At 50.1% G+C, this 13,977-nt stretch overlaps 1 protein-coding gene across 1 annotated transcript; it reads right to left on the bottom strand.

Moving 5' to 3' along the window:
• Positions 1 to 5,456: 5,456 nt before the first annotated feature.
• On the bottom strand, positions 5,457 to 6,497 carry LOC110391864 (olfactory receptor 5AP2-like). Its single transcript, XM_021383812.1, has one exon. The coding sequence runs from the start codon at positions 6,393 to 6,395 to the stop codon at positions 5,457 to 5,459; it is 939 nt and encodes a 312-aa protein (XP_021239487.1). The 5' UTR covers positions 6,396 to 6,497.
• Between the last annotated feature and the right edge of the window lie 7,480 nt (positions 6,498 to 13,977).

Below are 13,977 nucleotides of genomic sequence, written 5' to 3'. Positions count from 1 at the left end.
GCGGATGGATTTGGATCGTGGAAATGCAAATGTTTGGGGTTGGAGACAGAAGCCTGGACCGACACAGATTCCTTGATGGTGACTGTCAATTTGTGCCACCAATCCTGCTGCCCTATCTCTCTTCATCATCGGTATCAAGCAGGAGATCACGAAGCTCTGGAGGCACAGTTGTATCCAGGTCATCATCTGGAACTTCTTCCACCAGATTGGAAGGGACCAGTCCTCTTGTGCTGTCTGTCAGCTCTCCCAGAAACCAGCCATCCTTATCCGTGTCTCCAAGCACATAAACGTACTGTCCAGAAGACCGCAGAAGCTCCATTTCTGGGTCCTCATTAGGGCCCTCAAAAGGATTGTAGCTATGACGAGCTAAGAATCTTTGAGTCATTGGTTATGTTCGTCCACAAGAATGCAGGTTGCAGATTGCCATCTGTGCCAGCCACACTTCCTCCTCCTCCAACCTTTCCTGTGGGTTCAAGTATTCCTGCTTCAGATTTCTGTGTGGCCTCAGCTTTTTCCTGTTCTCCTTTTCCAAATGCTGTCCCTGCTGCTGGTTGTCTTCCTCTGACTGTCCTGTGGGCTCCCCAGATGTGGAAGAGGCCTCCTTGAGATGCTGGACTGTTTCCTGCAGCCACTTGGTAAGGAGACCGAGCGTATGTGTCTTCTCCTTGAGCCTCTGCACCTGCTCCCTCAGCTGCTGAGAGCTTCTGCTCCTCAGCTGGCAGCTGTCCTCTCCAAGGAGGCTGCATTGCCGCTGCAGGTCCTTCAGTTCCCTCTGCAGGTCCTTCAGTTCCCTCTGCAGATGGGCGTTCTGCTCCTGCAGCTCCCTGTGCTCAGGTGGGCAGGCCTCTTGCTGCTCTGCAGCCTGAACACCCACCTCTACTACAGCCCGACGGCCGTCCGTTCTTCACTGCGGCACGGCCCAATGGCTGCGGCCCTGACCCCATTGTGTTAGCCCGCAGTTAACACCGCCCACCAGACCCACTCGACCCAGTTTGAATTCCGTATGCAAGCTTTATTTAGCCAGCCGGCAACGGGCCACCTCACACTTTGCAGTGCTCAGGGGCCCGCGCTGACTCGACAAGAAGATACAGCTTACAAAGGTTGGAACATTTTTTGTTACACTGGGCAGCAATGTTATCTAGATTTGCAAGGTTTGCAGTTTTGCAAGCCTATTTTGTGAGCCAAATCTAGCTGTCCTGTTCTTCCTCCTCCCCCCCACGCAAGCCGTTCCCTCCTGCAATATTGTCTTGCTAGTAATTTTTCCATCTTTCAAAGAAAATTTTCACAACCTCCTGCCCAACGCTGTCTATAGTATCTACAAACCCAGACACATTCTGTTCCCCCCTTCCCTCCCTCCCTGCAAGCTGTGTACAGAAGCAGAGCACATGATTAGTTTTGCAAGCTTTAGTTTTGCAGTTGCTGGCGCAAAAGTTTCATTGTTCTCCCTCTCATCCCTTTGTTGATCCCGGAGGTGTCCTTGGTCTCACAGCTGTGGGAGGCGGGCGGCTGTCCCTCTCCCCGCTCCAGGATGTACTGCAGGAAGCGCCTTCTCTGCCCCTGCAGTTCACGCTGGAGGCGCAGGATGTGGGCGGCCTGCTCTCCACGGGACTTCCAGCAGAGCTGCCGCTGGACTTCCTGCAGCTTTCCACAGGCCACGCTGCTGCCCGTGCTGCGCCTCACCAGCTCCTCCGCCAGCTGCCGCTGCATGGTCCGTGCATGGAGGACAGTGTCGTTGCACTGCTGCTGCAGCTGCTCCTGCATCTGGCAGAGCTCGGCCTCCTTCGCCTGCAGCAGCTGGCGGATCTCCGCTGCCCGCTGCCTCTGGCTCAGCTCCCACAGTCACTGCATCTCTGATGCTTGCTCCTGCTCCCACTTGGAGCACAGTCGGTCGGCCAGGAGCTGCCGCTCCCGTTCTGCTGCCTCCTGCAGCTGGTGTCTCTTGGCGGCCCAGCGGCGCTGCAGCTCCTGGGAGCGGAGCCGCTCGCCCTCCAGTTGGGCCCGCAGCACCTCTAGCTCCCGCCTGTGCCCCTCCCTCTGTGCAGGGCTGGCGGGGGGCTGTGGTGGGCCCCGATGGGGAGAGGGCCGGCTGCACTTTGCCTGTCCCCGTCCCACACTGTCCCGCAGCATGGTCACGGGGATCAGAAGAGACCCTCAGCCTCCAAAAGCTGTGGCCAATGGTCACCAATGGTCGCTCTCCCTCCTGGGGTCTGTGAGGACAGCTGCCCCTGACCCCGTAGCGTCCACTGCCTCCCGTCCCTGTCGTGTGGGTGTGGAGACAGTGAATGCCGTGGGGGGTTGTGCACCAGCGGCCTTCTATGCTGTGTGCTGGCCCAGCCCATAATGGAGGGTGGGGCAGTGGCCTTCATCGCTATGGAGCAGTGCAGCCTTCCGGCCCCAGCACAGCCCTGGGCAGGACTACTTTCAAGGATTTCTCCTTGTCTGTACACGTATCTGAAATTACCCCGACCCCAACTTAGGAGGAAGTTTTTCACACAGAGGGTGGTGATGCACATGGAACAGGTTGCCCAAGGAGGTTGTGGATGCCCCATCCCTGGAAGCATTCAAGGCCAGGCTGGACGTGGCTCTGGGCAGCCTGGTCTAGTGGTTGGCAACCCTGCACTCAAGCGGGGGGCTTGAAACTTAGTGATCTTTGAGGTCCTTTTCAACCCAGGCCATTCTATGATTCATTCTATGTCCCACGTGGAACACCTTGTATTTGGCCTTGTGGAACCTCGTTCAGTTCGCCTGGGCCCACTTTTCAAGCCTGTACACGTCCCTCTGGATAACGCCTCTTCCTTCTGTCAACTGCGCCGCTCAGCTTGTGTTGTCTGCCAGCTTGCTGAGGGTGCACTCCATCCCATCGTCTATGTCACTGATAAAGATGTTTGTTTTAGTTTCAGACGGAAGGGAATTGTTTCTCCAGAGCAGATAAAGCTCCTCTGGTATAGAGGCCAATGGCTGAAATGTAAATATGGGGAGGCCTGGCAGGTGGATTCAATCACTCTCACAAACTCGCCAGGTATTTAGAGTGGTGGAAGCAACCACCGAATGTCTGGAAACATATCCTGTGTCCTGTGCCACTGCCTGAAATACTACCTTAGTAAATGCTATGGAGTAAGAGGTGGATATGTTCCTTGTTTCTGCTGGGACAGAATTGTTTTCTTCTGAGCGTCTGGTCCACCAATGTTTCTAGTTGTTGCTCAACAGTATTGTACAGAGCCAAGGCCATCTTCAGCAAAGGGCCCAAGGAGCTGGGAGGGAACAGAATTAGAATAGGTGACTGGAACTGGCCAAAGGGGAATTCTGTACCATATGACATCATGTGGAAGGAGTTTTGAAGGGGGTGGGAGTTCATCTCGCTCACTTTTGCTTCTTGGGGGGCTAGCTTGGCATTAATTGGGGGGTGGTGAACAACTGCATGTGCATAACATATGTACATTCGTATGTATATGTATATATGTGTATTTGTCATAATTATTATCCTTTTCTTTTTCTGTCTTAGTAAATAGTTTTATTTAACCATCAGTTCTTCTTTGTGGTTGGTTTTTTTTTTCGGATTCTCTTCCCCCATCCCACTAGGAAGAGTGGGGAGTGAGTGAACGAGTGTGTGGTGCTCAGCCACCTGCTGGATTAAAACACAACACCCATGGAGGCTCTGCAAGTCTATCTTGAACCCTGGATCCAGCAAAGGCACAGAGAAAAGGCTTGAACACCCTCCAGCAGAGTGAGATAGCTGTGGCCTAAGCCAATGGCCCTATGGACTGCCTTGGCAAAGGACTTTTCTCAGCTGGGATGGCTCAGGCTCTGAGCATCCCTCCTGGCTGGGCAGTGACTCCTGCCAGCAGCTCTGCCTCTACTGGGGCCAAAATTTCTCTTGTATCCCATCACTGCAGCCAGAAAGCCCATGTAACCAGTCAGCAGCCTTGAGAACACGTGACATCCTGCGAGTCTGTAGAATCATGAAATTATAGTATACCCTGAGTTGGAAGGGACCTACAAGGATCTTTGACTGCCACTCCTAGTTCCATGCAGGACCACCCAAATCTCAAATCGTATCTCTGAGAGCGTGTTCCAAGTGCTTTTTCAACTCCAGCAGCTTGGGGACACAGCCTCCAGCAGGCTTCCCTTGGTAACAAGGTGGGTGAACTTGTCTCAGCAGGGAGTGGGAGGGGATCCTGCCCCTCTGCTCTGCACTGGTGAGACTTCCCCTGCAGTACTGCATCCAGATGTGGAGTCCTCAGTGCAAGAGAGACATGGACCTGTTGGAGTGCGTCCAGAGGAGGGCTGCAAAACTGGTCCAAGGGATGGAACACCTCTCCTATGAGGACAGGCTGGGAACTGGGGCTGTGCAGCCTGGAGAAGAGAAGGCTGCGAGGTGACCTGAGAGTGGCCTTTCAGTATCTAAAGGGGGGCTCTAAGAAAGAAGAGGCCAGACTCTTTAGCAGGATCTGTAGTGATAGGACAAGGGAAAAGAGCCCTGACCAATACCTTCAAGGAGCAGACGTTCTCCTTCCTCACAGCCTTTACAGATATAAGCCCTGGGAATAAAAACTCCACTTTCTGGAATGTCTGTAATTCATTAGCAGCACCCAATCTAAAAGATTTCAACTGCCTGCAGAGCAGGCTACCCACAACATCTCTGAAATCACAGCTGACAACAATAAGCTCTGGGCATAAATGCTACAGAAGAGTATCTTTTAACAGACTATTACTATTATTTCTAATGCCTGGCAGGTGTGTAAGTAATGTGCAAAGGTGAAAGGATTACATAGGAACAAATGGAACCCACTAAACAGAGCTTGGAAATTAGGAATGCGAGCATTGCGTTATTTCTCTCAAGAAAAACAAAGCCGGGTGACACATATTCTACCCTGTACTTGTCGTTGCTCACATTCTTCGGCAAGCAGAAACCTTCAAAAAGAAAGCTCCTATGCTAAGATAGGTGCCTGAGGAGAGGGGGAAGTTCTCAAGAGACACAGTTCTTCCTATATGACCTGCAAGGAAACCTAGACAGCTGGCTTGACGTGGGCATTTGGTGGATGAAGTCATGCAGACCTGGAAAGAACTTCTCCTGCAAAGGTTAGGTGCTGTTTTGTTTGAGCTGGTGATGCAACTCCTTGGTACAACTCAGTATACCACCATTCTTATGTTTTTAGTTTCTGGAATATTCCTCACAATACAGATTACGGTGATGGGGGTCACACTCTCATGTTGAGAGTGGACTTCTGCCTCATCGCTAGAGCTGCCTGATGATTTTCTATCATAATCTGTCATATGCTATACACAATCTCCTCTCTCTCAGTACAAGAAGATCATCTCCATTGGCCCAACGTTTCTTTTTCTGCTTTGGATGTCTTCATTGAGGTGTTTTTGCTGTTTTTGACAAGACGCAAGTTATACTCTGTGTAGTCACCTCCTAATCTTACACACCTTCAGATTTGTTCCATGAGATGATTTTACTTATTGACAAACATTTTCAGTATCAACCTCCTCAGGGCATCCTTCACCTCCCTGTTCCTCAGGCTGTAAATCAGGGGGTTCACCGCAGGGATTACCAGCGTGTAAAACACAGCCGCCACTTTGCACTGATCAGCAGAGATGCTGGGCACTGGTCTTAAGTAGATGAAGAAGAGAGTCCCATAAAACAGGGTGACGGCAGACAGGTGGGAGGCACAGGTGGAAAAAGCTTTCCACCTGTCTTGGGCAGCACGAATCTGCAGGACAGCAAAGATGATGCACAGGTAAGAGATGAGGATGATGCTGGCAGTGCCTGAGCCTGCTGCTGCAGCAAAGGCCATGTGCACTGCGCGAGCAAAACGCGTGTCAGAGCAGGAGAGCTGCTGCAGCGGGGGGATGTCGCAGAAAAAGTGATCGATGACATGGGACCCGCAGAAAGACAGGCTGAACAGGGAAGCCGTGTGGGCAACCGAACTGATGCATCCACACAGGTACGAAACAGAGACCAACCGAGCACACTCCTGTCTGGACATGAGGACCACGTACCGCAGTGGGTTGCAAACAGATACAAACCGATCATACGCCATCACGGCTAGGAGCACAACTTCAGCATTGATGGAAAAAGAGTGAAGAAAAAATTGTGCAGCACAGCCCGGAAATGAAATTACCTTCTTCTCCGCTAACAGGTTCACCAGCGTCTTGGGAGCGATCGCAGAGGAGTAGGTGATGTCAATGAAGGACAGGTTACAGAGGAAAAAGTACATGGGGGTCTGCAGGCGGGAGTCGACTCGGGTTAACGTGATGATGGTGAGATTCCCCACCAGGCTGGCAGTGTAAAGGAGGAGCAGCAGTGTGAAGAGGAGGGCTCGTACCTGAGGGCTGTCAGTGAAGCCTTCGAGAACAAACTCTATCACCTCGGTGAGATTTCCCTCCAGCATCCCTCTCAGGAGCACCGTGCGCAGCTGGAAACAAGCAGACACACCAGTGAGCAAAACAGAATACTCCTTATCCCAGGTCTTACTCTTTGATGGGAAAGTAGATAGACAGAGACCTCCAGCCACTAGAAAATGTGTGGATGGGGTGAAAAAAAAAAAGGATTTTTCCTATCTTCTTTCTTCCTACCCTCTGTCTGTCATGCTGGGATGGAAAATGAAATGTGTTTCAGGGAATTCTTTCCCTTAGGACACAGCACTCCAGCAGCTGGGATGAGATCACACTTGCTGGATAACACGTCACCTCTTGGGAAGTTGCAGGGGTTTCATATCTAAAGCAACCACACAGATGTCCTGTAAAGTTGTCACGGAGATCAGCTTAGAGGAAGGGAGGTGACACGAATCCCAGCCTCAGCCTGAAATACCCCATAGTGCTCCGAGGCAGAAGAGCTTGAAGAAGTCCAGACCCTACTGCCCTGCTATAACTGGAATTGGAAAGCAGCACTGTTTCCTGACCACAGGTCTGTCCAGACTGCATTCCAGGATGAACGCCTGTCACTGGGCCTGGACTTCTTCTCCCTAGCTCTTTGCACTCGTTCCTCTGTGAGGTCTACACCACATCCTCCCCAACTTCCCCTTCTCCTTCGTCCCGTGTTAAAAACCGGGGCAAACCTCAGAGAAAAGTGCAAAGGTGCACCAAGACAGGGCTAGAGGCATCTGAGTGATGAAAAACAATCCCGTGCGGCACTGAAATGAGACAGACATCTGCTCTTACAAAATGTATTGATCAGAATCAGAGATGCCCCTAAATGCCATCCAAAAAAAAAACCAAAAAAAAAAACCCACAGAAAATGTTCTCAGTAACCGTCAGGAGGTATTGAGATCTTGTCATCCAAAACCCAGGAAGAAAACTCTCTAACTCCAGCGTGGTGTTAGAAGGCGGCATTTCTTTATTCCTCACGACACATACTGGGTGACTTGACCAGCAAGCACACCCTCTCAGAGTTCAGGTTCTACATTTGAACAGTTAAGACATACATATGCAGTGCATTGGCATCCATATTCATTCTTTTCCAAGAACTCCTTCATGTATGCTCATGTCCTTCTGGGCACACGCAGTTGCATTTACGGTGGCCGTACGATCATTTACTTAATCCCCATTTTTCCATCATCACAGAATCATAGAATCATAGAATTGCTCATGTTTAAAAAGACCTTCAAGATCGTCAAGTCCAACCGCAACCGAACCATACTACCCTCACTCTAACACCCCACCTCCAAATCACGTCCCTGAGCACCACATCCAAACGGTTTTTAAACTCATTCAGGGATGGTGACTTCACCACCTCCCCGGGGAGTCTGTTCCAGTGCTGAACGACCCTTACTGTATAGAAGTTTGTCCTGATATCCAACCTAAACCTCACCTGGTGCAACTTGAGGCCATTTCCCGTTCTCCTGTCACCTGTCACCAGGGAGAAGAGACCAGCCCCGCTCTCGCTGCAATCACCTTTCAGGTGTTTGAAGAGAGCAATGAGGTCTCCCCTCAGCCTCCTCTTCCCCAGACTAAACAGCCCCAGTTCCTTCAGTCTCTCTTCATAGGACATATTCTCCAAGCCCTTCCCCAGCCTTGTTGCCCTTCTTTGGACCTGCTCCAGCACCTCCATGTCCTTTCTGTACTGAGGCACCCAAATCTGAACCCAGGACTCGAGGTGGGGCCTCACCAGTGCCGAGTCCAGGGACAGGATGACTTCCCCAGTCCTGCTCACCACCCCATTTCTGATCCCAGCCAGGATGCCATTGTCCTTCTTGGCCACCTGGGCACACTGCTGGCTCACATTCAGCTGACAGTCCATCAGCACACCGAGGTCTCGTCAGGCAACTTCCGTCGGGCAGCTTTCCAGCCACTCCTCTCCAAGCCTGTACGGCTGTCTGTGATTGCTGTGCCCAAAGTGCAGGACCCAACTCTTGGCCCTATTAAAACTCATCCAGTTTACCTTAGCCCATCGATCCGGTCTATCCAGGTCCCTCTGCAGAGCCTTTCTACCATCTGACAGATCAACACTCCCTCCCAACCTGGTGTCGTCTGCAAACTTACTGAGGGTGCACTCAATCCGCTCATCAAGATCAGCGTCATCTCAGAGGCTTTTGGCCAACCTTTCGCTGTTTTTCCCCAGTTTGGCAAACTTCCATGGCTTGTTATCCCATTGCTTGTTATGCCACAACGAGCAACTTTCTATCTTGGTGCACTCTAATCCAAAACAATACATGAGAAATCTGAGGAAGAAGTCCTTGCACGTGGTGGGTACAAAGATAAAAGCAGTCTGTTGTGACTCCAGTGCATCTTGTGAAGCAGAATTATTGAGAAAGCAAGGTTGTTCACACATCAAGTGATGCTGAAATGGAAAGTTTTAGAACTAGCACTCACTGATTCCTTTTGCAGTTAACTTTGTCCCAGTAGGCATCTCGGACCCCTGCGCGGGTTCAGCTTCAAGCTGAGGACACTCAATGAAACGTACAGATAATATTAACAGGCAAAAAATGGCCAACAGGAGCCAGCATGTATGCTGCAGTGTCTGTGGGCAAAAGCTGTCCTGCCCCTCCTGCTGTGCTGCCCGTGTGCATAAGCACTAAGGCACTCTACCCAGTGCTGCCCAAAGTCTGTGGCACAATATCTGACCGTGGAAGCTGGAAACTTCAAGTTAAAACAACATGGGCTTCTGCTCCAAACACAAATAGACATCCTAAAATGTTTACAAGCAATTCAGCGCAATGCTATCGCTGTCATTATCACTGTCACTAACACTATCGCAATCACAATGCTACTACCGTGCCATTAATATAATCACTGCCATTGTTCTTGACACAGCGTGCAGCTGCAACCAGCAACAGCGATGGGCACAGCCCGCACAGCTCCTTGCCTGGGCATCTCCTGTGACAAAACAAAACCCTTGCTGACCTAATCGGCGCCGCGGTGTGCAAGAAGCCTGCTGCTGCAGTTCTCTGTCCCACCTCTAAATGTCGGTAGACGCAACTAGAGCCAGCAAATATATGTGTACAGAACAGATCTGAAAATACCCTGGTCTTTAGGGACTGAAGCAATTAGTGCTCCAAATAAGTCATTAAGAAGTTCTTCATACCTGCTATGAGCAAGGACACCCCGATATTTTCAGTAGCCTAGTTGTGCTTATGTATGCATAAGCTTTTCTTGCCTTATTCTGGGTATTACTGGTGTGTGTTTTGGGTGTGGATTTTTTTTTTTTGGTGGTGGGTTTTTGTTTGTTTATTTTGGTTTGTGTGTGTGTGTTGCTTTTTTTCTTTCCCACATGAATCCACCTCTGGATCTGCCTTCATGCTGTCGTAGACTGTTTTTTTTAGCAATAGGGATCAGTACATGAGTTTAAGGACCAAGATATATGTTTAGCAAAAGGAATCAGTGAGTGCTAGTTCTAAAACTTTCCATTTCAGCATCACTTGAGGTGTGAACAGCCTTGTTTTTCTCAATAGTTCTGCTTCTCAAGACACACTGGAGTCACAACAGACTGCTTTTATCTTTGCACCCACCACGTGCAAGGACTTCTTCCTCAGATTTCTCATGTATTATTTTGGATTAGAGTGCACCAAGATAGAAGGTTGCTCGTTGTGGCATAACAAGCAATGGAAGTTTGCCAAATTGGGGAAAAACAGCGAAAGGTTGGCCAAAAGCCTCTGCGATGAAGCTGATGATGGAAAAATGGGGATTAAGTAAATGATCGTACGGCCACCGTAAATGCAACTGCGCGTGCCCAGAAGGACATGAGCATACATGAAGGAGTTCTTGGAAAAGAATGAATATGGCTGCCAATGCACTGCATATGTATGTCTTAACTGTTCAAATGTGGAACCTGAACTCTGAGAGGGTGCGCTTGCTGGTCAAGTCACCCAGTATGTGTTGTGAGGAATAAAGAAATGCCACCTTCTAACACCACACTGGAGTTAGTTTTCTTCCCAAATTGCGGATGACAATAACCTTTGGATGAAGGGCCAAGCCACTCAGGAGGACTACAAAGATCCCGTGAGGCTATGCAGGGAGGAAGTTAGAAGGATCAAAGCCCATCTGGAGCCTACAATAAAAAGCTCTTCTATGAGTCCATCAGCAACAAAAAGACTAAGGAGAATCTCCCCCCTTTTTTGGATGTGGGGAGAAAGAGTGACAAAGGAAGAGGGAAAGGTCGAGTTGCTTGGTGCCTTCTTTGCCTCAGTCTGTAGTAGTATGACCAGTTTGTCCCTTGGTGCCCAGCCCCCCTGAGCTGGAGGACGAATGGGGAGCAGAATGAAGCCCTCAAAACCTGAGAAGAAATGGTTAGCAACCTGCTCCACCAGTTAGATGCACACAAGTCTCAGATCTCTAGCTGAGATTCACCCAGTGGTAGTGGGGGAGATGGTGGAAGTGCTCACCAAGCCACTTTCCACCGTTTATCAGCAGTCCTGGCAAACAGGGGAGGTCCCTGTTGACTAACAAATGTGATGTCCATCGACAAGAAGGGTCAGATGGAGGACCCAGAGAACTATAGGCCTCTCAGACAGACCTTGGTGCCAGGAATGTTACAGAGCAGATCATCCTGAGTGTTGTAACGCAACACATAGGGGACAACCAAGTGATTGGGACCAGTCAACATGAGATTATGAAAGGCAGGTCCTGCTTTATTGACCTGATCTCTGACTATGACAAGGTGACCAACTTGGCGGGTGAGGGGAAAGCTGCGGATGTTGGCTACCAGACGTTAATAAAGCTTTTGACACTGTTCCCCACAGTGTTCTGGAGAAACTGGCTGCCCATGGCTTGGATGTCTGAATGCTCCTCTCATGGAAAACTGGGTGGGTGGCTGTGACAAAAGACTTGTGGTGAATGGAGTTCAGCCCAGCTGGAGTCCAGTCAGAACTGGTATTCCCCAGGGCTCGGTACTGAGACCGGTAGTTCTCTTTACTATCTTCATCTGTGTTCCCCAGGGGTTGGTTTTGGGGCCTGTCCTGTTTAATATCTTTATTGATGACCTGGACGAGGGGACTGAGTGCACCCTCAGTAAGTTTGCAGGTGGAACCAAGCTGTGAGGAAGCGCTGATCTGCTTGGGAGAAGGAAGGCCCTACAGAGGGATCTGGACAGGCTGAATCGCTGGGCTGAGGCCAGTGGGATGAGGTTCAACAAGACCAAGTGCCGGGTCCTGCACTTTGACCACAACAACCCCAGGCAACACTACAGGCTTTGGGCAGAGTGGATGGAAGACTGCGTGGAAGAAAAGAACTGGGAGTTTTGGTTGACACTCAGCTGAACGTGAGCCAGCAGTGTGCCCAGGTGGCCAAGAAGGCCAATGGCATTCTGGCTTGTATCAGAAATTGCGTAGCCAACAGGACTAGGGAAAAAATCATTGCCCTGGTGAGGCCGCACCTCGAGTATTGTGCTCAGTTTTGGGCCCCTCACTAGAAGAAAGACATTGTGGCCCTGGCGTGTGTTCAGAGAATGGCAAGAAAGCTGGTGAGGGGTCTGGAGCACAAGTCTTATGAGCAGCGGCTGAGGAAACTGGGACTGCTTAGTCTGGAGAAGGGGTGGCTCAGGGTAGACCTTATTTCTCTCTCCAGCTACATGAAGGGAGGTTGTGGCCAGGTGGAGGTTGGCCTCTTCTCCCATGTAATTAGTGATAGGACTAGAGAGAATGGCCTCAAGTTGTTCCAGGGGAGGTTCAGGTTGGATATTAAGAACAATTTCTTCTCTGAAAGAGTGGTCAGGTGCTGGAACACAATGCCCAGGGTGGTGGTGGAGTCACCATCACTGGAGGTGTTGAAGAAATGTTGAGATGTTGTACTGAGGGACATGGTTTAGTGGGGATATATTGGTGGTACATGGATGGTTGGACTTAGAGATGTTTTCAAACCTTGATGATTCTATGATTCTAATGATCTGGAGGGATGAGGGAACTGTGTGCGCTCTCATTAAGTTTGGAGATGACACCAAGTTAGGAGGGAGTGTTGATCTGCTTGAGGATAGGAAAGCTCTGCAGCGGGATCTGGACGGGCTGGATCAATGGGCCAAGGTCAACTGTACGAAATTCAATAGACTAATTGCCATGTCCTGCCGCTGGGTCACAGCAATCCTGTACAATGCCACAGGCTAGAGGAAGAGTGACTGGAAAGCTGCCCAGGTGGCCAAGATGTCCAACAGCATCCTGGCTCGTGTCAGAAATAGCGTAGCCATCAGGAGCAGGGATGTGAATTTCATCGAATCATAGAATCATAGAATGGCCTGGGTTGAAAAGGACCTCAAAGATCATCGAGTCTCAACCCCCATGCTAAGTGCAGGGTCGCCAACCACTAGACCAGGCTGCCCAGAGCCACATCCAGTCTGGCCTTGAATGCCTGCAGGGACGGGGCATCCACAACCTCCCTGGGCAACCTGTTCCAGTGTGTCACCACCCTCTGTGTGAAAAACTTCCTTCTAATATCCAACCTAAATCTCCCCTGTCTCAGCTTAAAACCATTCCCCCTTGTCCTATTGCTATCTACCCTCACAAACAATCGATCCCCCTCCTGTTTATAGGCTCAATTTCCTCCTCTACTTGGCGCTGGTGAGGCTACTTCTCAAAAACTGCATTCCCTTTGGAGAAACTCGCTACAAGAAGGGCACTGAGGTACTGGAGTGTGTTCAGAGAAGGGCAGTGAAGCTGGGGAAGGGTCTAGAGAGCAAGCTACCCTAGGTAAAAGCTCTTTGGGTCATTACAGTTGGCCTGTGCACTCATTGCCAACGTGACCTATGGCTGAGAATGGAACTTAAATTTCTTCCACATATATAATATTAAGAATGTGCATCTGTTATCACTGAGGTCTGAGTTTTTACTGGAAAATCCTTAGCTTAACCTTCCTACCAAGACAGGAATCACAGAAAAGGCCACTCAAAACATATATGACATTTGCTTTTTAGTAAGGAGTCATGTGCAAACAACACATCAATGATTCAGCAGCAGGTGTCACATAGAGCAGGAGTGGAAAGCTTCCCTGTCACCCCACTTGCTGTAGAGTGTTTTCCAGTATTCCTTCTACAGCACAGGCATCAGCATCTTTGACATCCCACAAATGTGGGAGCTGAATCAGAGCCTGGCAGACTGAGAAATGTGGTGCAAACTGTGGCCAGATGTGCTTCTTGGCACTGCAGCTGGATTCTCGGCATGTCAGTGGGAAACACCTGGACTGGTGAGCTTACACAAAGGCACAGGAGCTTTCCCTCCAGTCAGACTCCCACAGAGGATGTGCTTGTGTTCATTTCCACGGGAGCGATATGGTCAGTAAGAGGAACGGGTCCTATAAGCTGCTTTAGCAAAGAAGGCTGTGCATCTGGAAGCATGCCTCCAGTATCATTTACTGGCATTCATATTGCAAGGGAAACATTCAACACCGGTGTCTAAGACCAAAGTTTGAATCCAAGCTTCCTCCGTTCTCAGTGGAGGAAAATATGACGAATGGAGCTTCCCTCCTCCTGCGGTGGTGACCCAAGTTGTACCACTGCTGGCTTCCTGAAGGTGCACATCTCTCCCTTTTTCCTGTGAAGACAAAGCTCAGAGC

This window comes from Numida meleagris, unplaced genomic scaffold, assembly GCF_002078875.1.
Source record: "Numida meleagris isolate 19003 breed g44 Domestic line unplaced genomic scaffold, NumMel1.0 unplaced_Scaffold567, whole genome shotgun sequence".
In the NCBI taxonomy this organism is placed as follows: Eukaryota; Metazoa; Chordata; class Aves; order Galliformes; family Numididae; genus Numida; species Numida meleagris.
Note: the sequence above shows the minus strand (reverse complement) of the source record. Positions and strands in the feature narration are given on the sequence as shown.

What these genes read in the sequence shown, in the direction of transcription:
- LOC110391864 (XM_021383812.1), bottom strand. Translation starts at nt 6,395, where the DNA reads ATGCTGGAGGGAAATCTCACCGAGGTGATAGAGTTTGTTCTCGAAGGC.